The sequence below is a fragment of the Gigantopelta aegis genome, chromosome 9, assembly GCF_016097555.1.
Source record: "Gigantopelta aegis isolate Gae_Host chromosome 9, Gae_host_genome, whole genome shotgun sequence".
NCBI classification, from domain to species: Eukaryota; Metazoa; Mollusca; class Gastropoda; order Neomphalida; family Peltospiridae; genus Gigantopelta; species Gigantopelta aegis.
In genome coordinates this window covers 55,744,020-55,772,007 of record NC_054707.1, presented here as the reverse complement: position 1 = coordinate 55,772,007, position 27,988 = coordinate 55,744,020, and the positions used below count along the sequence as shown (strand labels likewise).

General features: G+C 36.4%; 2 protein-coding genes across 4 annotated transcripts in view; one reads left to right on the top strand and one right to left on the bottom strand.

Annotated features, from left to right (window-relative positions):
• Positions 1-40: 40 nt before the first annotated feature.
• LOC121381232 (serine/threonine-protein phosphatase 6 regulatory ankyrin repeat subunit C-like) lies at positions 41-26,138 on the bottom strand. 2 transcript variants are annotated; one of them, XM_041510452.1, is made up of 9 exons: positions 26,044-26,138; positions 6,939-7,117; positions 6,067-6,268; positions 5,172-5,336; positions 4,496-4,677; positions 3,702-3,774; positions 2,552-2,716; positions 1,661-1,802; positions 41-1,225 (listed from the first exon to the last, which is right to left on the bottom strand). In XM_041510452.1, the coding sequence occupies exons 2-9, from the start codon at positions 6,939-6,941 to the stop codon at positions 1,078-1,080; spliced, it is 1,080 nt and encodes a 359-aa protein (XP_041366386.1). In that variant the 5' UTR covers positions 6,942-7,117; positions 26,044-26,138; the 3' UTR covers positions 41-1,077. The 2 variants fall into 2 exon arrangements, with proteins under 2 accessions (XP_041366386.1, XP_041366385.1); XM_041510451.1 differs by lacking the exon at positions 26,044-26,138 and adding an exon at positions 9,330-9,437.
• The window catches only part of LOC121381231 (metal cation symporter ZIP14-like), a 34,155-nt gene continuing 18,986 nt past the window's right edge, over positions 12,820-27,988 (top strand). For both annotated transcript variants that reach the window (XM_041510450.1, XM_041510449.1), the window contains exon 1: positions 12,820-13,360. In XM_041510450.1, coding sequence (XP_041366384.1) covers positions 13,073-13,360 — 288 coding nt within the window. In that variant the 5' untranslated portion in view covers positions 12,820-13,072. The remainder of the gene's footprint in view (positions 13,361-27,988) is intronic.

The window sequence follows — 27,988 nt, the reverse complement described above, 5'->3', positions numbered from 1 at the left end:
GAAATGACGTCATATTTCAAATGCACAGTCTGAGCTAGGACTGGAGAAGCAACATCCTGTTATGACGTCGCTGCCCAAAATTATGTCATCACACCTGTTATTACACGTGTGCTTCGTATGATATATATTAACTCGGTTATATTGAACCATATGGATAATAATGTGTCTTGTGTTTCCTCACCAAATGTCTCAGCAATATCAGTAAACCTGTCACTCAGTACTGGTTTATAGATCTCTATACAAAAACCCACACACAAACAGTTTAGGACTCTCACACAAATGTTCATGTAGGATCAATTGTTTTGGTGCTCACAACCCACCAAATAAAAATATTACAAAACGAATGGAATGTTTACAGATTGACATTGAAATTTATTAAATATGGAAATATTTGCCTTAAACCTGATCATCCATGTTTCTGAGGTATGCACCTTTTGTGTTCCGCATTTAAATTGATTTTGAGGTGCTACCAACATTAGGATGACCAGAAACCCATAGGATTTGACAAAATTGATTACCGATTTAAAAAGATGTAAGAAATGTGTACCGGTAAACATTCATATTAAAGTATATTTGTTGAATTAATCACAATACAATGCATTTTCAAAACGTATTATTCTAAATGTACATAATATATGCATTACACAGTGAAAGCTGCATTAAGCATCAAAATGTTGTCTCTATTTCAATGGTGGTAGCTTAATATAGGTATGTATAATATGCGAGAAGTTCAACGACGACAATAATATGATGACTTCTAAAGGTATTTATTTAACAGAGGCAGTTGTTAAGCAGGTATATATACATGTACAATAATTTAAATGTATGGAAGTTAAAAACATTACTGGGAATGAGGTACCTGTTTAAAAATAAAGTCAAACGTCCTTTAATATTTTGACCTGGGTTTTTTGTTAGTCCTGGAAGTGTTGACGTCAAGAATCTGTCTCGTGGCATACTTCTCACGAAGACTTATTGCATTTATCTCGACCCACTGCTATATCTAGCTGTTTGGTTCACTTCCTTCAACATGAACACAACAAAGTTTGACAGTATACAGAGAAACATGTAGTAAACATTTTATAAGTGAAACTTAAATGTTTCGTTAGGATCAAGAAAATTTCCGTAATATTTGGCTGCTAGATCTCGAGTAGGTAATTTCTTGGCTTGGCTTTTGTGTAGTGCTTCTCGCCTCTTCAAATTCATCTGTAGCTGAGATGGTGTTTGCCTTAAAAACAAATACCAGAAATAGTTCAGAAGATTGGTAATAAATTCATGTTATATATGTATACCTCGGTGGTAGAGTTGGATGGAAAATGAAGATTGGTAGTGCATAATATTTATATTCACTTTCTATTTACATCACATAGAAGTGAATGAAATCCATATCCAACCCATCTGCATTGTCCCAATAAGACACCTATAACCATGTATGACTGAATATCTGGGGCATGAATATAGTGATCTTGTTTGACTTCCCATCTCATGTTTTTCAGATATGTCCTAAACCACTAATCAAGTTTTGTGTAACAGTTTTGCTACCAAAAAAAGATGATATTTAAAAGATAGATAAACATAATTTGTGCTGAATCCATTAGTCAATACAAGCTAGCTCTAAATGGTACAACTGGATGACATTGACTTGACACATTGAGAAACTCACCTGACGTGTGGCAGTGGAGACACATATGTTGTCAGTTTGGCTTTAGACATGGCTTTCTGGACTGGAGCTGACTGATGTTTTCTTTCCCACTGTTCTTTCTCATGGTGATAATAACACAAATGGCACGTCACTTCATTACGCACTGAAGGAAGAAGAAGGAAATGTTTTATTTAACGACGCACTCAACACGTTTTAGTTACAGTTATATGGCGTCAGACATATGGTTAAGGACCACACAGATACTGAGAGTGGAAATCCGCTGTCGCCACTTCATGGACTACTCTTTTCGATTAGTAGCAAGGGATCTTTTATATGTACCATCCCACAGACAGGATAGTACAAACCACAGCCTTTGTTACACCAGTTGTAGAGCACTGAGATACAAGATAGTCAGAAATGTCACAACATTCAGAAGTCAAACACGGTAAATAAGTGACTGATATGAATGAATGAATGAATGAATGAATGAATGAATGAATGAATCAATCAATCAATCAATCAATCAATCAATCAATCAGCAACAGAACAAACAAATGAACACACAAATTTTTACAATAATTGCATGAAAAATATGTCTCAAATTGGGTGTCAAACAAAAATAAGTAGGCTAAGTCAAAAATTAATTATCAATATTAAAATAAAAATTCATAAGTGAAATTAGTTGGTAGAGATTGGTGAGATAGGATGATTTGATAGGGAGGCGCTGTATTCAGTAGTGAAGTTTGAAGTGAAATGAGATTGTTCAGTTGGTAGGTAGGTGTGGTAGTTAGCAGGCAAGTTAGTTGGGATGGTTTGGTAGTGGGTGCTGTAGTTGGTAGGGAAGTTATGTGATTTGGGGAGTTGGAATGGTTTGGTTGTGTTTTAAATGAATCTCTTTGTTGTTTTACTAACCTGCTTTTTCCACGAGAAGTGGATGACCGTGTTTCCGTGCTGTATCAAACACAGTGCTGCCCTCTAGGTTCTCGATGTTCATCCGACCATCGTGCTGCAGGAAACAGTTCAAGCATTCCGCTTTCCCACTCTCAGCAGCATAGTGACCCGGGGTATTGCCATAATCTGCACAAAATAATGACAGTAGGATTTACCACTGTTCGTGTTTTATCTTGTATACTGGACACAAAATAACAACAGTAATATTTTGTATTTTATATTGTAAACTGGACACAAAATAACAACAGTAATATTTCGTATTTTATATTGTAAACTGGACAGCAATAAAATGTTTGGGGAATATTAATTATTAGGCAGAACAGTAAAAATATGTTAGAGTAGATACATTTTAGAAAGGCAGTTGTCATATTGTACAATTAATTTTTTAGACTGATACTGTAAGACGCTAAAAAAATACCTAAACAAAACACGAAAACAAGACATAAAGACATTGCTCTTTTAGAAAACAATTTAGTGTATACATACTAGAACAAATAAAATAGTAGGGTACAAATGTAACTGGCCTCAGTGGCGCAGTGGTTAAGCTATCAAACTACAGGCTGATAGGTATAGGGTTCGCAGCCCGGTACCGGCTCCAACCCAGAGCGAGTTCTTAAGGGCTCAATGGGTAGGTGTAAGGCCACTACACCCTCTTCTCTCTAACTAACCACTAACCAACTAATAACTAACCCACTGTCCTGGACAGACAGCCCAGATAGCTGAGGTGTGTGCCTAGGACAGCGTGCTTGAACTTTAATTGGATATAAGCACAAAAATAAGTTGAAATGAAAAAGGTACAAATGTAACATGGAATAACCAGCCTTAACAGGTTATTTTATCAAGTAGGGTACAAATGTAACATGGAATAACCAGCCTTAACAGGTTACTTTGTCAAGTAATCTCTGCCAAAGCTACAACCAGTGCTGGTTACATGATCAAATGGACAGTTCGTAAAGCAATAAAATATTGCCATATGGGCTAGTTAAAAACAAAAGCTGACTGCATACACTGAATATGTGGACTAAAACTGAAAATAAATTTTCAAAATATCTTTAAAATATTATATCACAATGAATGCATTATGTATGAAGATGGAGGAATATTAACTAACAGTCTTGAAAGTTTGGGTTTGCTCCCTTTTCCAGCAACCAGTGCAGAACTTGGCCAGATCCGTGATATGCAGCCTAAAAAGATAAAATTAGTAGTTAAACCTTTCTTTGTATGAGCCAAGCAGTAATATATTTTTAAATATCAAAAAAGTGCTTTTTAAATAACGTTGTTTTCAAATATGTTTCCATGTTTTCCTTGAAACTGTAGATATAACTGAATACAGACCTCCTTAATATTCCATTCCTTGACAGGCGAGGAGCCATATATGTCTTAATACCAGCAGAAGCTACCGTTTTTGTTAGAGACAGCCAAGCTGGATTGATTGATGGATAGTGTAGACTGATATAGACCAAGGAAGACAGTTCTCATAAATTTTATCTTGGTTAAGCGAATTATATTTACGTAACTGATAAGTTACACTTTGACTATTAATGCGCTGTGCATCAACCATCCAAAAATCAGCTGAGAACAGGATAGAGTACATGCATTTTTCAATACACAAATAAAATTCTGGTGATCCTTAAGTTAGCATGTTTTAATTTGTATTGATGGCTTGAAGGAATTTTAAGGTGCATAACAGTAACTGGCGATTCAAAATGACGATTCAAACAAAATGTTGTGCCCTGAATTAACATTAAGCCAAGATAATGATGCTATCTGTGTATTTTTAATGTTACTTGTGGCATTTTGCTTTCAGTTTTCATGAGATTAATTCGCCATTTTTACTTCTAATTTTCCAAAGCTGTTTGTTTGTTGTTTTTGTTTTTTCTTTTTCTAAAAAGTATATTCATCTACCACATGAGCTAAGGCTTTGCCTTCTCCCTGCACAGCATCCAGACCGGTTCCCTGCTTGACGAGAAACCTCAGACAGTCAATCTTGTTACACTTGGCTGCCAGGTGAGCTGCCAGACACCCGCCATTGTCTCCCATCATTGTGTCACAGTCGCGCTCCACCAGGCAGATGAGTGATGCCAGTCCTAATGGATACAATCATACTAGATTAGTCTAGATTGTGTCTAGTGGGAACCTATTAAAAAGTCTCATTTTGTCTAACTGGAGAAGACCCTATTATTTATTTCTTACTGCCACTCCTTGCCCCACCCTGCCCTTTCCAGTTATTCTAAGCTAAGGTATGTTTGTTAAAATCTAACCAACTCATGAAAGTACTTAAATGTTGTTGTTTTTTAATTTAAGCCATCATTTGTTTACAAGTTTGTTTGATTGTTGTTTTTTGTCTACTAAACAGGTGGGTTGAACTAGTTACAACAAATAAAAACTTCCTTCAAAATATAAACTTAAGGTAGATAATCATATTTAATATGGGACATTGTGTATTTCTATAGCAAATTGTGAATTTTGGCCATACAAATAAAATAAAAAACTGGAGTTTAAAGAATGTTCTTCAACACCATGCAAATTTCTGCCAAAATATTTTTACAGAAGACAAAAATTGAAATTCCGTAAGCTGTACCTCCATACTGGCTTGCATAGTGAAGAGGTGTTCTTCCAGCTTCACATCGGCAGTCAAGGTCAACACCAAGGTCAAACAAAAGCTTTAGAATTTTTACATGGTTCCGCATAGCAGACATATGTGCTGGTTGTCTCCCCTTCTTGTCTTCTGCCACTAATCTAGCACCTTTTAAGTGAAAATAACTTCTGTTTTTTAGAAACAAGCTTCAGGTATTTGAAAACTATTTTTAATGTACTGCCTTTATAATAATAATAACAATAGCAATAGCTGAAAACATGCAATAATGTTTGTTTAATGAAAGAAAAATGTTTTATTTAACGACACACTCAACACATTTTATTTACGGTTATATGGCGTAAGACATATGGTTAAGGACCACACAGATTTTGAGAGGAAACCCGCTGTCGCCACTTCATGGGCTACTCTTTCCAATTAGCAGCAAGGGATCTTTTATTTGCGCTTCCCACAGGCAGGATAGCACAAACCATGGCCTTTGTTGAACCAGTTATGGATCACTGGTTGGTGCAAGTGGTTTACACCTACCCATTGAGCCTTGCGGAGCACTCACTCAGGGTTTGGAGTCGGTATCTGGATTAAAAATCCCATGCCTCGATTGGGATCTGAACCCAGTACCTACCAGCCTGTTGACCGATGGCCTAACCACAACACCACCGATGCCGGTTTGTTTAATGAATAATAATGGCGAGCATATTATTAATCACTATAAAGGTTTCTCAAATTTGTATTAATTAAAAACAAAATTTTAAAATATTTATTTTTTATTTGAATATAGCATGCAGAACAAAACTTGCTAAAATCTTTTGTACAATTTGTTGAGTAGTGTACAATAGCTTCATAACAATTACACCTATAATTACTTGCCAGTGTATTTTACCTTTTATGGAGAGAATGCTAAGACATTCTGTTTCTCCATTATAGGCTGCCAAATGAGCAGCAGTCAGCCCATCTTTGTCGCCTCTGTTAATGTTTTTAACATGTTCCACAAGTAACTCCACACATTCAATATGGCCGCCGACACAGGCATCATGCAGTGGAGTCCGTCCCATCGAACTCACCTGGTCAGGGTCAACTCCTTCCTTATAACGCAAAACAAAATTAGTCTCTCTCAGTTCTCTGGTTCATTTAATATTAATCATTTAGTATTCATTTATTTTTATAGGTATGCATGCCAACCCCCCCCCCCCCCCCCCACACACACACACACACACCGATTAATTAATAATTTGCATATTCTCATGCCAGTTAAAAAAAAAAATTATATTTAAAAAATTGCATGCTAGTAATACTATATGTTTATCTATTCACAAAAACAAAAAACAAAAAAAATCCAATGTATCTTCAACAAATAAAATTTAAGAACAATGTTTGGTCATGCACCAATCAAATACAAAGTAATTTCTATTAAACATGCTAAACAAAATCAATGTACTTGTGTATATGTTGATAAAATCATGTATGCATTCACTTACATGAACATTTTTCCTAGCAAACTTATAAAAACAACATGCCAAAAAAAATGAAGTTATCTGACAGTGTATAGATTATCAATATTATAACTCAACTTCTCTTCTTAAACAGAACAATAATATAAATATATATATAATTATTTTCATTTAAATGAGTCGAGGACACCATACATGTAAATTAATTAGGACAAGTTTTAACACATTTAGTCTCCTTCCTTGGTGACAAATGCTTTCTAAAAACATTTGTCTGGAATATACTTTTTCAAGACAAAATTAGTACCATCAGTAGTTGTGAAGCAACAGCAATCTGGCCATAAGAACAAGCCAGGTGCAATGAATTCTTGGCAATGCCTTCTCTTTTGATTGTGACATCTGGATTGACTTTTGTGTGTTCTAACAACTCTCGGACCTGATTAACATCTCCTCTTTCTGAAGCCTCAACTAACTTAGAATTTAGTGCTAAAAAATTGAAAATGGAAACAAAATAAATAAGTATTAAATTAAAATATCTGATGCATCAGCTACATGCAGTGTTCATAGAAAACTGAGAATGAAAATAAATAAAATACATGTATAAGTATCAAGCGGACAAGTGTGGTAAATACTAATCCAAAACACCTGTAAAATTTTAAATTTTATATCAGGATGAGAATGATTGGTATTAAAGGGTGTTCTCATTATGTGATTAATTGTACCGACTTGTCGCATGCGACGGAATTGTACTATGAGAACACCCAAATCAGAACAACTTTAGTCTTATATGACAAGTTTTGTCGGAATTGTACCGATTAGAACATGTTCTATTTCTCATTACAAATTGTAAGCTCTCAGCCAATCAAATGACATTAAAGTTCAACTGTTCAGTTTTGTCACCTCTGATTTTGTTTCTTTGTTTATAAACATCAAAATGTCGAATTTTATGGGTTCATAAAACCTATTATTGTTCAGATGTGGTCAGTAATTGTTTTGTTACACAATACCATTAGTAAATTGTCTACATTCATGTTTTCTTTATTTCAGAGAAAATGTTTTTGCACTTATATTTCCTGCAAAATATTTTCAAACTGACGAGCTTTGTTTGACGTCATGGAATCTTATGACGTAATGTCTTCCTACATACTTGATTCGAGTCAGTACGACAAATTGCATGCGACAAGTCAGTGCGACAAATCGCATAATGAGAATGCTGCTTTAGGTGTTAAATGAAAAAAATCTGAAAGTGTGAGTTGGCCTCCAGTGCCATTAACATGGTGCATCAGAATATTTTTTTTATAAATCATGGCCATTGCCTTCTCCTATACCATTGTTTGACATCATCTGTCATTGTGTGTTAAGGTTATGTTGTAGTTCATCAAGATTAACCTTGCATGCAAGCACAGCGGCGAGGTTTATGTTGCCTAGCCATTAAGCCATTAGCATTTCTGAATGGTTCCGAGGAATTTTGCTCGAAACGAATTGCGGTCAAAATATCGACTACCATCACATTTTCACACACTAATCATATATTGTGATCTATTTCAAGCTCACGGAGACCAAGAAATATTTACTTTGAAACGATCTTCACTTTGAATTAAAGGAAAAAAATCCACCTGGGTTTTTTTTCCACCGAGCGGACTCTAGCAGCCAATTACACTGGCAGACAATTTCAGCAGACACGCATGGCGACGATCTAAACACCGGACTCATACACCTTTCGGTTGTAATCTGTATTTCACACACTTTTAAACACACTGTTATGCTAATTATTAGTATACCTGTCGCACATTATAAAAGGGCCTGCAGATGGATGAAATTAATATTTATAAAAATAAATACATACATATCGGTCAATCGGGTTGTGGTCTTTACGAAACTAGTTGAATACCCCCATCTTAACGTAGTACAGAATGATTTTAAAGTGATACTTCAGATGTTAAAAAAGTGCTCAATAAAACTGTTATGTTGTATAAATTATACAGATATTAGTAACAATAGAAGACTATGAAAATGAGTCTTGGTTGTTATTTTGTTTTTGTGTGGGTTTTTTATATGAAGATACTCTTTAAAACTTTTTATAAATATTAATTTCATCCATCTGCAGGCCCTTTTATAATGTGTGACAGGTATACTAATAATTAGCATAACAGTGTGTTTAAAAGTGTGGGAAATACAGATAACAACCGAAAGGTGTATGAGTCCGGTGTTTAGATCATCGCCATGCATGTCTGCTGATATTGTCTGCCAGCGTAATTGGCTGCTAAAATCTGCTCGGTGAAAAAAAACCCAAAGTTGGACTTTTTTCCTTTAATTCAAAGTGAAGATCGTTTCAAAGTAAGTATTTCTTGGTCTCCATGAGCTCGAAATAGATCACAATACACTATTAGTGTGTGAAAACGTGATGGTAGTTGTTATTTTGACAGCAATTAGTTCCGAGCAAAATTCCTCGGAACCGTTCAGAAATGCTAATGGCTTAATGGCTAGGCAGGATAAACCTTGCCGTTGTGCTTGCACGCGAGGTTAATCTTGATGAACTTGGTTATGTTGGTGTTTTATTTGTTTGTTTTGTATTTTGTTTGTTATTAAGACAACATTGTATGACATTATTCATAGAATTAAAAAAAAAACACCGTGCAATTATTATTAAATTAATTAAAAAGAATAAACTAAATTATTCCGCTGTGCAGTTTTTAACCTTCTTGTTTTGAAGCAACTTTGCCATCGTTTACTTTCGACGCCATATTGTTTATCTTGTTGATTAGTTTCGATAATTTAAAACTCTATTATGCCAAGAAGAACACATTAATTTGGTTTAGATAATCGAATGCAAAACTAAGGCGAACACTTTTTGGCAAATACCTTTTTTGTGATCAAAATTATATGAGTAAATTTAATGTAAAACGCATATAAAATTTTAACAATGAATATAAGAAATATTTTAAAATTAGAATGTGCATTCGCATTTGATAATATGTCGTAAAATCAGTGATGAAACCATTCACCGGTGATTTTGTTTTATGTTCTTTACGTCATAATGATACATGTATCACGTACCGTATATGTAATTTTAGTTTACCTACTGACAGAAGTTAGTTTGGATTTTCTTCTTAGCCATAATCTACGAGACGGAGTGGGGGGAGGGGGACAGGAAGTAAATAATCGAATTCGGTCAAAAACGATAGAGATAGTCGTGTAAAATTAGCTGGGTTGATACCTTTTCACCATGTATTTCCATCATTCTACTCAGTATTTGTTATAATCGATGTAAAAATGCTTAGTGATTTTTTAAAACCCTATATAGTTGTTTGGCAGTGCTAACATAAATGAACGTTATCCTGATTCGAGTATTTTTGTTTCATTTGGGCTAAAATCAGCCTCCCACCCCGTACACTGTTAACGTACTTTGCCAGTTGGTACATTTATGACTGGCACAGTGTTTGTGAGTCTCAGTTTGTTTGTTTATACTTATTTTCGTGCTTATATCCAATTAATGTTCAGAACGTTAGTGGTTCGTTGTTAGTGTTTTAGTGAAAGAGAAATCGGTTTAGTACCTACTTACGCTAGGTGGGAGCCAGTACCAGGATGCGAACCTAATACCTACCAGCCTTAAACCCGATGGCTCCACCACCGAGGCCGATATTCTGTCAGTGCTCAATGCTATATATAATTTAATCATATTAGTAATAGCTAGTGGAAAATTAGGGTAGTTAGTAGCGCTTAAGACTTTTACACATAATTTGCAGTGTGCATACATGTTTTTGTCAATTTAAAATTCTGGAATTGAAGGCACTATCTCAAAGTTACAGTATTTCCTTACTAGTAAAAAGATAATAGGTGAACACTCAAAAACGTGGAAAGAAAAGGAATGTGATCTAGAACTTCGCTTAATGGCACTTCAGAAATTTTGTTGTTGTCATGTATCATATAAATTTATGCAATGATATTTCGACAAATGAGAGAGAGAGAGAGAGAGAGAGAGAGAGAGAGAGAGAGAGAGAGAGAGAGAGAGAGAGAGAGAGAGAGAGAGAGAGAGAGAGAGAGAGAGAGAGAGAGAGAGAGAGAGAGAGAGAGAGAGAGAGAGAGAGAGAGAGAGAGAGAGAGAGAGAGAGAGAGAGAGAAGGCGGCTAGTAGGACAGGCCTAGTTCTTGTTCAAACACTAAATAAAGATATTACAATTACCAGTTGTCTTGGGAAACTGTTCTCATCCATCCTTAATAACCGCTTTATGTCATATAGTGAAAACAACCACATAATCAAAGACAATCAATCAGGCTTCAGAAAGGAAAAAAAAAAAGGACATCGGAAAATCTGTTTATATTGAAAACTGTTGTCAATAAATACTATCACGTACCATTTCATGTGAAACTGCATTACTAAGCAAAATCCCTGTGGCGGCTGCTTAACCTCCCTTAATCAACCTCCTACTAAACAATAATAGGGCTAAAATAAAGAGTTTCTGTACTATTTGTATTTTTAAAATGCTCGTTCTAAATTAGCGACAAAGTTTTAAATTAAATGGATTATATATTTTATATTAATTATTATTTTTGGAATTGCGCAAATAAAAACTAATTATATAATATCCGTATTCCCCATTGGCTTAATTTCAAAATTGTCCTAAGTAATTTCTGTCCCGGATTGGGCCCCTGGCCTCCAGAGACCGAACCCGGGGTGGACATGCTCGAAGCCTTAGTGGTATAGGAGCATGGAAAAGTCTTCACTCACTCACTCTGAAACTGCACTAAAATGCAATAACGAGTTAATATCCACATTCACTAATTCTCACAAAGGAGTTAGACAAGGGGATAATCTCAGCCCATCCCTTTTTTTCGCCTTCGAAATTGTTTAAACACTGAATGAGTTTTGCTCAACATGGTATGTTACTATAAACATTGAGAAATCAAACGTTATGACCATAACAAAAAACACTAAAGCAAAATTTGATAGCAAATTCTACTGTGGGGCTAACGAACTAAATCAAACAAAAGAATATACGTATCTTGGATGCACCATAAACTCCCGAGTACAGTTTACTAGTACTAAAACAAACTTATTCAACAAAACTTCAAAAGCTTTCTTCAAAATCAATAGTCGTTTTCTGGGTAAAACGAACCCTTCGAAAAACTTCATAATAAATTTTGTAAAGTCCCACTCCAGGTGGGGAAAAAAATCGATGAATATTGGTTGCAAAAACGAACTTGGTAGGTACCCGTTTATCGTGGAAATTCATAAAACTATGATTAAGTACTGGGCACATTTGGAACATCTATGTGACTCAAGAAAACTTCTTATCGATGCTGTACAATGTAGCAAAGGGTTAGACGCCAACAGAACAAGCTGGCACAACTATTTCAACATGATGTGTGATAAAAATGGGATTCATACTTCTCTGCTAAAGCCGATGGCCACAAACGACATACATTTTAAAAATCATATCTGAGCAATACAGCACTCATCAACAGTAGGCCTACTATAAACACAAAATGTCTACATTTGCAGCTCGCAATGCCCATTTACTGAACTATTATAATCTCAAGTGTCATACTTTACTATTTGGAGATTCAAATTTAAGTGTCCAAGATAATATCTCTATATTTAAATCTGTTCAGAATTTTCTTATTAATAGTAAGCGTTTCGAGATCAATTAACCATTTAACCATTCTTCTACACACTCCTCTCTTCTATTCCCCCAACTATTCGTGTTATCTTTATTGTAATATTGTTCTAGCCATCTTGATGTATTTATGTATATTTGTTAAATGTATGGAGAGGCCTTAATATAGGCACTTGCCTATTGGCCAATCCCAAATTTGATTTGCAAATAAATATTGTTTTAAACCAAAATGTCTACATAAAAAAACTACTTTACTATAAACTTATTTACCGCCCGTACAAATGTGCAACATTTTGACAACATAAAAAATGCAAACTTCCGACAACCCATAACAAAAACAAGAATATGTGCACACCGACTCGAAATTGAAATTGAAATAAATTAAAAACAAACCATGACCTTTGATGTTACAGCTAGTTAATTAAGTACCGACATAGCAAAAGCTGACTCACTCCAGAACGACCAATCGCACCTCGGACCTCAATACCGTAATTATATAAACCGGTTGTGATGTAAAGATACTTTTGCTACATGGAACAGTTTAGAACGGCACCGGTGCTGGTGTTGACGATGACGCCTGACATGTGCTGTGGTGGAGTACGTTGGTGTCAGCTGTAAACGTGTTTTCATATTTGTTTCGTCGTCTGTTAATTCAGATTATTAGAAGAAGAATCCGCCATATTTTCCGACAGCCAGGAAAAGAACAATTACTCGAATTGTTAATTAAATACCGACAATTAAATATCAAATAACATTTGTCATCCTGTTTCCCACTGTATCTGCTTTCTTTAAGTTTAATTTAGAACCGTGAAGCGTGAACAATCATGTGTTACTGGAACTTCATCTCGGAACAGAAAATGAAAGTGAACTTCGCTTTATTTACTTTAATCTTATTAATGTCTGTTGAAAGGACGAAAAATCAAAGTGTTAAATTTGAACCTGAAAATGTCACAACAGTGTTTGTACAGAGAATTGTGGAAGATTTTGGTTCAAACGGAACCATAGGTTTAATTGAACTGGATGATTTTTTGCCTTCAGAATACAGAGATTTCAGTAGTTGTCTAATGAATGTGACAACCACACAGTCTTTGACAGCGTGTTTGGAAAAAAAGGTAAGAATAGCATGTAAAATTATTTTTAATTAGCATAGCATGCCCTATTACTGAGTGGCTTAGGGTCATTCTGAATAAAAACACTTGCTTAACCTAACAATTTAAAAAAATGTTTTGTTGTTCCTGTTTTGTGCATACAGTGAAATAAAAATTCACACGGGCCACCCAAGTTATTCATTTCCAGTAGAAAAAAACACCAGTTTTGATGCAGTTTCGGACAAAGAGCAATCTAATTAAAATTAGCTCCACTATTACATGTGGATCTAACACCAGCCAGTTGGAGCTCATGTCCACCAATCAAAACCTTACTTGGAGAATCCTGCCAGTGATTTAAAAATAATTTGAAAACATTCCGAATTATCCTGAGGGTATACGACATGTTTCGTGTGAATTACGAATGCCTTAAAAGATGTTTTATTTTATAAAATAAATAATTTGTAATGTAAAACTGAAGACTGATTTTTTTTTTTTATAAATAAATAAATAAATTTTAATGTAAAATTGAAGACTAATAACCCACCCCGTACGTATTGGTATGGTTCGCTGTACTGCGGCCACTAAAATAGACTCGCCCAATATTTTTAGAATTTGTATGCTCCCAAATAACGTTATAAAAGGCGAAGTGTGATTGGTCAATATTTAAATTATTATTTACAGACGAAATGTTACCTGGACATTGGGGACCACGCAGTGTTGTTAGTTTTAAATCACTGGCAGGATTCTGCAAGTAAGGTTTTGATTGGTGGACATGAGCTCCAACTGGCTGGTGTTAGATCCACATGTAATAGTGGAGCTAATTTTAATTAGATTGGGACAAAGAGAAGGAACGCTCTGTTACCTGGGGTGTCACTGTTATGATTGTTTTGTATTATGATTGTTTTTTTATGGAAGCCAGTTATGGACAAAATGTTAATGTTATCTTACTATTGAGCGTGAACATTAGGGTTATGTTAATACGTTAAACATTGTCGCTGGGACAGAGCGTTTATGAAAAAAACAAACAACATAAAAATAAAACTGAGTAAACTATTTTAGTATTAAAAAAAGAACTGTTTTATGTAACGCTGTTCAGTACATCCACCCACTGTAATGCTACAAAACGTTTGGACATACACCCACCCGGGTGACCCCCTCGGGTGTTATATAATATTTAAATGGCCCTGTTGTCTAGGGTGAGCAGTAGCCCAGTGGTAAAACACTCATCTGATGTGTGGTCGGTCTAGGATCGATCCCTGTCGGTGGGCCCATTGGACCATTTTTCATTCAAGTCGGTGCACCCCAAGTAGTATAGCTAGTAATGAGAAAATGTAGCAGGTTACCAAATGTTTGACATCCCATAGCTGACGTTTTTGTTCTGCTCAATATAAAGATAAAAAATCTAGCTACATGTGCCACCCCACTAGAGGCTGTCAATACACTACCCACCCACCCACCCCCACCCCCCATATTGTTCCTATTCCGCAGGCCCATATAGGCTATAAATAGATGTGCTATGGGCCTGTATCTTTAATCTCTTTGGTAATAAATACAAATAAAAACCCGCTACATTTTCTCATTAGTAGCACATACCACAGACTTTGCTATACCACTCATGGTGCACCAGCTTGAATGAGAAATAGTACTGTACTGAAACAAAATGGCCACACTGGCTGTTTTTTATTTTATGAATAAAAATGAGATGTAGTTGGTTTTTTGTGTGTGTGTTTTTTAAGTACGTAATCTTGACCATACACCCTCCCTATCCAATGATGACATCGTTTTGTAACACATCCAGGGTTTCTGCCAGAGGGTAAAACGGGTATGGCGCCGTACCCCAATTTAAAAAAAAAATAATCTACTAACAAAATTAATTATGGTACAATTTTCTCAACCCTAACCCTAAACTTAACCCATTTTCTTTCTGGGAGAGGCCCTCCATACCCGCTGTTGACTGTGGTTGCATTCATTTCCAATTTTGCACATGTGTTGCAAACAACAACAAACTCGTCATTTGCCATGTTTTTGTTCATGGCAACATTTTGAGATTCTAGATACTTTGAGAAATTCCAGTTTTTCAAAGATTTGTTAAACTACGGTCACACCGGCCTTAAGACATCATATGTCCACCTGCGATAGGTGAATTTCGGGTGATCGCAGACCATCGGCGGTGAATCGTGCGTAATTGTGCAACGTTGTGTAACGTTGCAGCCATTGGGGGTCCTCGCATGGCGTCTTCAAGGTTTTTGGTCATGTTAAAAAACCTGGCTGCGATTCCCAGGATTGTAGTGTATCGTACGACGTCGTGGCTAATCGTACAACATTTTCATGTTCTCACCTGGAAATGTTAATTAAAGACGTCGCATGACCTTTTGACGATGTTGTGCGATGGTCGTACGTTAAACTTGAGATTTATTTCAGAAATTTGTATCTACCTGACCTGAAACTTCTCTCTTACCTGTGAACTACTGAAATGTGATTGTGGAGTGACTGGACATGCCAAAACGTTTGGTAGCCCGGCGGACTACCAGGGTTGGACAACTGGTAGTCCAAGTGAGAAATCGGTAGCCAAAACATCCCGGGCTACCGCTAAGGTCGAGCCCTGAGATTGAGTTTGGATGCTAAAAGTTTAATAAGCACAGGCCCTGGTGTGAATATCACCAGCAATTTTCTTTTAACTATCCTGTTGTCATGATTAAAGGTAGCTAAAGCCAATAACAAAAAATTCTTGTTGCATATAATCTGAACACAAATCCTGGAATGCAAGATGTTTTAAACTGAAACTATTCTCATAAAACAAGCCGTATCAAACACTAACATCGTCTTCCTCATTGACTGTAAATCAGTGCTTCAATCAGTCCAAAGCGAGTCCCAAGATAATGCCACCAGAAATTTCAAACACCAGCTCAGCATCATATCCAGAACCAACAATGCTGCACTTCAATGGATTCCAGCACACTGGAATTGCAGGAAATGAGTCGGCAGATAAACTAGCCAAACAAGCATCTGAATGTCAACAACATCGTTACAGAGTGTCACTTCCAAAGATGAAGACTCTCATAAAAGGGAAGTTCAACACAGCCTGGAAAACAAGGACAGGAAGTACTTATCCAAGTGACCTCATCATGCACCTAAACCGACGAGAACAAACAATGATATTCAGACTGAGGACAGGGCACTGCAGACTTGGTGCACATCTCAAAGTGGTAACAATACCTCAGTGCCACTGTAACACTGAACCCCAAACTCCAGAGCATATACTGCAAAGATGTCCAACATATGACAGTATCAGAGAAAACATCAGACCACAACCCAGAACAATGGGAGAAAAACTTTGTGGCAAAAGAGACGACCTGCTGCTGACTGTGGAGTTCGTGGAGGCGGTAAAACTCACGATTTGAATTCAAAGAGCATAAAGAAACAACGCAGAAGGAGAAGAAACTGAAACAAATCTTAAACTTCAATATATACAAAACAATTGTTGAGTATATTCTGCATGCATTGAAGGCACAGAAACATCTCTTTTTACAACCTTGGTATCACTGAAGAATATAAGACATTTCTAGTAGGGTCTCCATGAGTCCAAAATATTGGACTCGAATACTTGAGGGTCAAACCCGACCCAGACCTGAGTACCCACCATAAACTAAATAGAAATGTTGTTTGTAAAATACGAGAATTTTTTGTTGTTTTTTATGAATTTATATTGATGTATAACAGTCACAAATTTGAGAATATTTTAAAATTGCTTCACTACACTACACAGTTTTATACAACTTGTGACTTTTACACTGATAACATTGCTTCACTACACTACACAGTTTTATACAACTTGTGACTTTTACACTGATAACATTGATTCACTACACTACACAGTTTTATACAACTTGTGACTTTTACATTGATAAATTCACAACAAACAATTATTATATATAACATCTTCAACAGCACCATAGGAATGGAGAGGGTGGATATGTTTATCATGTCATATATATAATATGTGATGGAATCAAATTTGTATCTTATTATTAATATTATTGTGTTGTAACTTGTTTACCAACATGTACAACTTTTAGTCCACGAAATACATTTTGTACTTAAATTATTGTTATAGTGATGGGCAATGTTTGTCAGTTGGTAAGCCTGCGAAATACTATGCCAGTTGATGACGTCTTCATCATAACATGTACTTTGGGAATACTGAGTGAGGGACAGTTTGAACTGGATCATTAAAAAATATAATAATGCAGATCAGGGGCCTAATTCACTAAACTCTCACAACTTTGCGATCTCACAGTGCAATGCTAAAAGACTTGCAAAGAGGATGCTTTGTTGTCTAGCAGAGCCTAAGAGACCTTTGTGAATTAGGCCCCAGACTGTTGTCATGAATTGAGGTATCAAGTCTGACTTTGACAGCAAACAGTAACGTACAATGACATTTGATAGGACTAACTTGATAGGTAAATTACATGTAGGAGATAAACATATTCTTATTTCATTTTTGAGGTAGATTATTGTGGATTTAATAATGCTTTAAAATGCTGTAGACAAAAAGTGGAACTATAATTTGTAAACCCATCCTCACCCCTGCCCCCCCGACAAAACTAGATGTCCTGAAATGCAATTGCCTGCATTCTACAAGTAAAACTGGCCTCAGTGGCGGCGTCGTAGGCCATCGGTCTACAGGCTGGTAGGTACTGGGTTCGGATCCCAGTCGAGGCATGGGATTTTTAATCCAGATACCGACTCCAAACCCTGAGTGAGTGCTCCGCAAGGCTCAATTGGGTAGGTGTAAACCACTTGTACCGACCAGTGATCCATAACTGGTTCAACAAAGGCCATGGTTTGTGCTATCCTGCCTGTGGGAAGCGCAAATAAAAGATCCCTTACTGCTAATTGGAAGAGTAACCCATATAGTGGCGACAGCGGGTTTCCTCTCAAAATCTGTGTGATCCGTAACCATATGTCTGACGCCATATAACCGTAAATAAAATGTGTTGAGTGCGTCGTTAAATAAAACATTTCTTTCTTTCTTTCTTTCTACAAGTAAAATTCATGTCTGCCATAAGATTTACTATCCGTAGGTATTTGGGTGAATATTTACTTTTCAACTTTTTAAACTTATTTACATGCATTGTATATTTCTTTGGAATATGGTATTAGAAATGTGTACCACACTCAACTGTTAACATTTCTCCATTAACAAAAAGAGTGTGAGATACACAATATAGCTCACGGTGTATTTGCATTGTGAATATCGTGTATTGTGAACATTGAGAGTTACATTACAGTACCTGATGACTCAGCCAGTACAGTACTAAAGAACAGGCTGATTCTTGTGTTGCTATTACCTGTAGTCCATTTACTGTTTTGTCATGTCTGTTTGGCTGAGTCATACCTTTTTTGAAAGTTTGTTGACACCCACTTATCTAGATTCTAGCTTTTATCTGAGAATGATACGAATGATCCAAACAGAATTTAAAATAATAATAATGCATGCTTTATTTATTTATTAAGGTAACACAGTTAGCAAATGTTAATCTTCCCTGAGGCCTTTAGGTGTTAAACTGACAAATATTTGATACAGGATTTTATCACCTGTTTACATGTATTTCTATACTCTGATAATTGACACATCATTCCCCACCTTTCATAAAAGACAATGTCATTTTTTATTCCCAATCTTGGACAAAACAATTCTCACTCTGAATGTAACTAATTCCTTTTTTTATTATTATTATTATTATTATATAAAGATATTTTTTGAAAACGATGCCCAACAATAGACTTGACAAATGCCCACAAAAGAAAGGAGAGGAATGTTTAACAACACTTTATCACATTTTAAATTTTGGCTTTTTAATTTGGTGTCTGCTATTGGGATATTTCCATCTAAATATTGACACAAACCATGTAATATATATATATTTATCATCCATAAAAGGCTTTTGTAGGAGATGTCGCTGGCACAATAATTTGCGATATCACTTCTTATAATCTTGATTGGTCAAATTTTAATCACAAGACAATATTTTGTTACGTCATTGTGTTTGTTTCAGCACTAAACCTATCAAACCGTTCTGCTAGTTAACAAGTCTGCCGCTGCCAAATATAGTGACATTCAACCCACATTACTGACATTGTCTACAACTGTCGCAAATGAAAACATTGATAAAAGAATACCCCCTCGTGTCTTGTGATATAATTTATCAGCACTCGTTGATAAAAGTATAAAAATCCTCGGCAAGCCTCAATTTCATACTTTTATCAACTTGTGCTGACAAATTATCATATCACAAGACACTCGAGGATATCCTCTCTCTCTCTCGATATATATATATATTAGAATTAGGGGTTAATGAATACACATATTGATGAATGTGATATATATCACGAATATGTATTCACGTCCATGTATACAAAAGTTAAAAGATTTTTCAGAAATAAAGAACAGTATTTGTTTAGTTTTTTTAAAGTAAAAACTGATTAATCATGGGTGGTTTATTTTGATAGAAGTAAAATCAAGGTACATGTAGGATACCAGTAGTGTTCAATAAACAAAGGATTGATCTACTACAAAACCGATCTGGACATTATCAAAACAATCGAATCGGTATTGCGTTTTGGTTAGTGTGAATTAGAAACACAAAAATTACAGTTAGCATTACATAATATACTCTTCAAATAAAGAAACGCAAAAGGGTACAAATGGGTTATAACTCCGATTTTATGTTTCCTACCGGTTCATGCTTTGTGAATATAAGGTCATTGCATGTCCCAAACACATTCCCACGGTTACATTCGATAAAATGCAGCTACTGTACAATAAAGTTCCAAAATGTGAATATTCGCAAAAACGCAGCCACGTGCAAACCATGTCACCACTGCACGTGCGTTGTCTGCACGTGCAACATGAACACCGACAGTATAAAAGTGCAGGGTGTTCGCTTGCCTGGCCTCTGTATCTGGCCGACAGTTGACAATCCAGGACATGCCACGTCTCAGTGAACCGCAGAGAAACAATGCCATCGGCCGACTAGACGCAGGCGAATCCAGAACGGCCGTTGCCAGGGCATTCCATGTGTCCCCAAGCACCATCTCCAGACTGTGGGACCGTTACCAGCAACATGGATCAACACGTGACCTCCCTAGATCCGGTCGACCACGGGTCACTACCCCCGGGCAGGACCGCTACATCCGGGTACGCCACCTTCGGGAACGATTGACTACTGCCACCTCCACAGCCGCAGCAATACCAGGTTTGCGCAGGATATCCGACCAGACCGTACGGAAACCGCCTACGTGAGGTAGGAATTCGTGCCAGACGTCCAGTTCGAGGTGTCATCTTAACACCACAACACCGTCGACTCCGACTGCAGTGGTGCCAGATTCATCGACAATGGCCTCATCTGCGATGGAGACAGGTGTGGTTCAGTGACGAGTCCCGATTTCTGCTCCGACGTCATGATGGAAGATGTCGCGTGTATAGGCGTCGTGGTGAACGTTATGCGGCAAACTGCGTGCAGGAAGTGGACAGATTCGGCGGGGGTAGTGTCATGGTGTGGGCAGCCATCTCACACACTGGCAGAACTGACCTGGTCCACGTGCAGGGCAACCTGAATGCACAGGGCTACATTGACCAGATCCTCCGGCCACACATCGTTCCAGTTATGGCCAACGCCAGCGCAGTGTTCCAACATGACAACACCAGGCCTCACACAGCACGTCTCACAAAGGCTTTCCTACAGAACAACAACATTAATGTCCTTCCTTGGCCATCGATATCACCGGATTTGAACCCAATTGAGCATCTATGGGACGAGTTGGACCGACAGCGACAACCACAGCCCCAGACCCTGCCCGAGCTGGCAGCAGCCTTGCAGGCCGAGTGGGCCACCATCCCCCGGGACGTCATCCGTACTCTGGTTGCTTCAATGGGCAGGCGGTGCCAGGCAGTTGTCAACACACGCGGAGGCCACACCCGGTATTGACTCCAGATGACCTTGACCTTGGTGGTGTGTCCTATCACTTACTCACAATGGACTAGAGTGAATTGTGAACAATCCTGCAACATTTGGTAATTATCGGACTCACCATTCAATAATTAAATCAGTTCTCCAAATGTTACGACAATGTGGTTTTGCGTTTCTTCTTTTGAAGAGTATATGTATTCATGTATTCAGTTCAGCTAGTGACGAATATAAATGCAACTATGATATAGATCGCTGTTCGGTACACTGAATATGCAAGTATATTGTTACACCCTTAATTTGAATACTTGTACACATACATGTGTAGTGTAGAAAATTGAAGAACATGCAAGTACTGTTTTTAAATGACACATGCATGTAGATGGTCAAACTGGTTCAAAAGGCCACTTAACACAAACATGTCGAATTGTGACACGATACTGAACAAAATGTTCTCTGCAGTACATATTGATCCGAGTTAAAGCATCTGTTTTAAGAAGTCCCATTCTAATATTTCCTTAATAAACTCAAAAAAATTAAGAAACTGTGGAGTTTTAGTAATTGTTAGCTAGTATCATCATTTTAGCATAAAATCATACCAATGATCCCATACAAGCAGTGAGGGTATATTTTGTACACCTTAAGTTTTTCATGCATTTATGAAAAGAACTGAAATGCCCATTTGGGTAGGATTCGTTGTTTTGTAAAGTTTTCATTTTGTCCGCTCTAAATTGTTGTTTAAATCTTGTAAGTTTGAGAACATGCCACAACATTGACACCTTACAGTGGAAAAATTTATGAACTTTTTTTTTACCGTATTTAAAGAAAAATGCAGAAAATATCTCTGTCCCTTAATCTTATTTAGTATGTGTGACAGTCTGGTCAGCACACAAGTTTGACTGTACACAGACTTGTCAAACAGAGGAACTGGACTACAGGTTAGTTCACTGGGCTTGTCTGTGATGATATGCAGGTAATTTTCCCAACGCTGGGGTCATAGTAACCTGTTCTCCATCTACGTCACTGGCGTACGAAATGAAGGGGGGGGGGGGGGCACTTTTCAGATATTTTGCTTTAAATTTATTTATAATGGTGTAAAAGTGTAAATATAAATGTGTGCACATTTCCCCCCCCCCCCCCCCCCCCCCCCCCACACACACGTTTTGGCACCTTCCTACCCCACTGTACGTGTATGTGTATGTAGACATTTTAGTCATAATAATGTCCAGCTTGGGAATCCAGCATAAATTTAAACAATTTAAGCAGCTCATTATAACTGTTGGGAATCCAACATGAATTTAAATAATTTAAGCAGCTCATTAAAACTGTTGGGAATCCAACATGAATTTAAACAATTTAAGCAGCTCATTAAAACTGTTGGGGAATCCAACATGAATTTATGGGAACATGAATCTATGGGAAAGTGCATATATAAAAGATCTCTTGCTACTAATGGAAAAATGTAGTAGGTTTCCTCAGTTAGACTGTCAGAATTACCAAATGTTTGATATCTAATAACATGTGATAGTTTTAAAAATCAATGTGCTCTGATGGTGTCATTAAACAAAATAAACTTTAAACATTATTACACTGACATAGTATTGTAAGTGGTGGTCAGCAGCATTTTGGCAGTGGCAATGCTGGTCAGAATAATTCCAGAGGTGCCATAATTTTCATGTTTCAAAATATTCAATTTCTCCTTGATGCTAATTGAGATTTACCATGTTTATCATGGATGTGAATTTGGCCATTTTCAAATTACTCTTTTGTATTTAATGTTAATGGTGCACCGTTTAATCCAGTTCATCATTTGGTAATTCATGCTGGAACCATTTTACCAGTTAACTGAATAAATTTCATGATACAAGTGTAAAACAAAAGTACCATGCAGAGTCATGTCCCTTTTAATTTTTGGAGAATTGAAACCTGAATAAGTTGTTATTCAGCTTATTACTCAATCATACCAATTTATAGGAGTGGGATTTATCTCAGTCGATTGAGTGCTTGGTGGATCCATTCAACTGATTGGGTGGGGTTTTTTTTACTGTTTCAACTGGTCAAAGGCTGTGGTATGTGGTTTCCTGTCTGTTGGAAAGTGTGTGTGTGTGTGTGTGTGTGTATATATATATATATAAGATCCCTTGCTACTAATAGAAAAATGTAGCAGGTTTCCTCTCCACGACTGTCTGAGTTATTAAATGTTTGACATCCAATAGCTGATGATACAATGTGCTCTAGTGGTGTTGTTAAACAAAACAAACTATTTATAGGCGTTCTATGATAAGTTTATCTAATGCACAAATTTATAAGTATTTTGATAATAGTGCAGTATCTAATCATATCTAATTCAATGTATTTAATTATTTTGTCAAGCATAGGAGTTTTGGTTTTGTTCATTGATTAATTGGTTGGTGCAAACTGATGCTTGTGTACATGCACAGTTGTACAGGTAATTTTATCTGAATCCTAACGCCGTTTTTTGGAACTAGCTTAAACCATGCAGAAGCTCATACAGATTGTTATCAGTGATGACAATCAGTCGGTAGTGATACGAATATTAACCAGCATGTATGTATACTATAAATGTATATTACTATAATTAAAACTATTATTCGTAAAACTGTACATGTTACTTATATACCTGTATAGGGCTGTTGCACACATGCACGCACACAACACACAGCACACAACATACACAACACACAACATGCACACAACATACACAACACACACACACACACACACATATACACACACACACACATACAACACACTGTGACACACACATGTAACATACAAACAAACACAAACACCATCTGCATTTTATATAGTATGTTGTATTAGTAATACTTAAATTAGCATTTTTTTACAGCTCACTTGTCACCTTGTTAGTCTTCGTGATTGCAAAAAGCAGTGTCTGCAAAAATTTGCAAAATTGATCAACAACAGCAGTTTGATCATTATCGGGTATTTACATGTACTTGGGCATGGGCTGAGTCTGGCAAGACTTGAGTATCTGTGCAAGGAAGAGCACTCATTTAATTAATTTTTTTACGTCACTGCCATAATATGCTTGCCGCCAGTTACATTATAAGGCTATCAGGGCTCGAAATGACCTGTGGCCAGGTTGACAAATGCGACCAATGTCCTGTTTGGGCAACTTAAATATTAAAAAATAATGGCGTTAGTTGCCCTAATATTATTATTTGGGCGATCTTCATTAGAGCTATAACATATGAGCCACTATTAATATTTGTATTGCATATATTTATTCCACATTAAAATCTTGCTCGTGGTTCATGGTTCGCTTACCTTAATTTGCCAACATCCATTATTATTTTTAGGGCCACCATGCAAAAGGAAAAACAAAAGTTGAATGTGTGGAATGCAATACAATGGCATCATTAGACATTCATGTCCAGCGCTGGAATTAAAATGCATAATGCTATTTTATTTTATTCCTTAGTCTCATTATCATCTAGGGGCGGGACGTAGCCCAGTGGTAAAGCGTTCGCTTGATGCGCGGTCAGTCTAGGATCGATCCCCGTCGGTGGAACCATTGGGCTATTTCTCGTTCCAGCCAGTGCTCCACAACTGGTGTAACAAAGGCCATGGTATGTACTATCCTGTCTGTTGGATGGTGCATATAAAAGTTCCCTTGCTGCTAATCGAAAAGAGTAGCCCATGAAGTGGCGACAGTGGGTTACCTCTCTCAATATCTGTGTGGTCCTTAACCATATGGCTGATGCCATATAACCGTAAATAAAATGTGTTGAGTACGTCGTTAAATAAAAAAATTCCTTCCTTCATTATCATCTAGTGTAAGTGTCAGGTACTCGGGTTCGGGTCGAGTTTAATCCTCGAGTACTCGAGTCCAATATTTTGGATTCATGAAGGCCCTACTAAACTGCCATTGCAGATGCTCTGAATTTCGGGGGCTGTGACTTCATTATACTGATAAAGGCAGGATCCAGCTCAGTTGGTAAAATGCTCTTTTGAGGTGCTTGCTGTTGTATGATCAAATCACCTCAGTGGACACAATCTCTGATGAAGTTTTTTCCCCGTCCCAGCCAGTGCACCATGACTGGTATATCAAAGGATGTGGAATGTGCTAATCTGTTTGTGGGAAAGTGCATATAAAAGATCCCTTGCTACTAATGATAAAATAAAGTGGGTTTCCTCTGTTAGACTATATGTCAGAATTACCAAATGTTTGACATCCAATAGCTGATAATTAAAAAAAAATCAATGTGTTCAAGTGGTTAAATAAAACAAACTTTTATTACACTGACATAGCATTGTAAGTGGTGGTCAGCAGCATTTTGGCAGTGACAATGCTGGTCAGAATAATTCCAGAGGTGCCATAATTTTCATGTTTCACAAAATTCAATTTTTTCTTGATACTAATGCCCTGTTTATCATGGATGTGAATTTGGCCATTTTCAAATTACTCTTATCATATTTAATGTTAATAATGCACCGTTTAATCCAGTTCATCAAGCAGAATGTATGCTGGAACCATTTAACCAGTTAACTGAATAAATTTCATGATACAAGTGTAAAACAAAGTACCATGCAGAGTTGCTTCTCTTTTAATTCCATAGTTCTTGGTGCATTGAAACCTGAATAAGTTGTTATTCAGCTTATTACTCTTTATTTATTAGTAACTTATTTCATCTTTCTATAGTGATAAAGACATTTTCAAACCGTGTGATAAATGTATAATTTATTACATACCTATTCAGTCTTACGCTGAAAGTTAGCTCAAGTCGCCAAGTTATTAGCAGTAGTCAGAAGTTGGAAGTTGCTGTAATACTTTGGACCTAACCCAATTTCAAAAACAAAATAACACAACATATGTTAATTCAAGACATCAACTTGTTCAGTGTCATAGCTCACTTGTCACCGTACCTGCAGTCCTTGTTTTTACTTTGGTGCCAGACTGTACATCAATACATGTTGCACTGTTTGCAGTGACCAGTCTGTAATGTCAGAAAATATGTATTATTACTTTCATTTTAACAAAGAACAATTAATTATTTATGAATTACTTAATAGTTAATAATATTGCATTTCTGATGAAAACATACAATATTATTGTTTTCCTTAAATTTTAGTAACAGATGTACATGTGTTATACTTATAGTATTTTATATTGAAATATTACAATTTGAACCAAGTGTATATTATAATTTGGAATCTATCTGAATGAAAGTGGAACATAGTGAAACTTTGCGAAATGTACACTTGCTCAGGTGTACAGGTCTTGTTGACTTGTAACAACTGACCCGCTGACAGCAAAAGAAAAACAAATTAACTGGGTTTATACATCAAAATGGCTGATGATCTTTTTATGACAATACAATTATATATATACAATGTATATAACTGTTATATATGTTCTGAATGTAAAATATTCCATTTACAATACAACTTCACTGCATAGCATCTAAAATTGCCGAGTCATGGATGTTATTCAATTTGAACATCAGGGTTAGGGTTATTTTTAGATTTGCTGTTGTGGTGTGCTTTTTATTCTTGGGCATACATGTAATGTGTGGCAGAACAATATTTCTAGGTGGATTATATATATATATATATATATATATATATATATATATGACATACTTGTACATGTGTATACTGTTCATGCAGGATTACACATTAGAATCATGATACAGCAGAATCATTATACATGTGCATGATACAGCAGAAATCATTATGTACCTGATACATTATATAAATAGAGGATTCGTCACAAGTATTTTTTAATATGGAAAATATCAGTCTTGGAGTGGAAACCTGCTACATTTTTCAATTAATAGCAAGGGATCTTTTATATATATATATATATATATATATATATATATATATATGATTCGTCAAGAGTGTTTTTTAATATGGAAATTATCTGCCAAGACAAATACTGATTAACTAGACGAGGTTGATATTTTACATATTAAAACATACGAGTAGCAAATTCTATTTATCCTATAACACTTCTAAAATAACATTTTAATTCAATTTTTTAGTAAATCACAGTACTAAAGTTGCCGCCATCAGTAATATGATATCATCACGATTAGCACAAATTAGTTTGACGTCATGTATTTTAACTAAAGCTTTGAAAATGTTACACTCAGATACACTGATCTTGTTGACTTGAAAGCAAATGACCCATCCACAGCAACACATTACCTTGAGACCTTGCAAATTTGCATACCATTATTAACTGGGTTAATACACTAAAAGATCACATTGGTTTATGACATGGATATCATGGGTAAGTTATAGGATAAAATAATTCTAATACATTCCACTGATAGATATTTAGCAAGGTCTAGAGATAGCCTTTATCATGGTAGTGTCATTTGATAAAAGTGATATAATCAGCTGAGAAAACTGACATTGGCACAGTAGCATTCTATTTTGCGGATGTAGCTCCTTGTAAGAGATATGATTTAATCCAAATGAGATATGGTAATCAGCTAAAACACTGTGACATGGCACAATTTTAATAAAAGATTTCCTTCCTTCTAACACGGGGAGAGGTGTAGCCCAATGGTACAGCATTCGCTCGATGTGCGATCGATCCCTGTCGGTGGGCCCATTGGGCTATTTCTCGTTCCAGCCAGTACACCATGACTGGTATATCAAAGGCCATGGTATGTACTACCCTGTG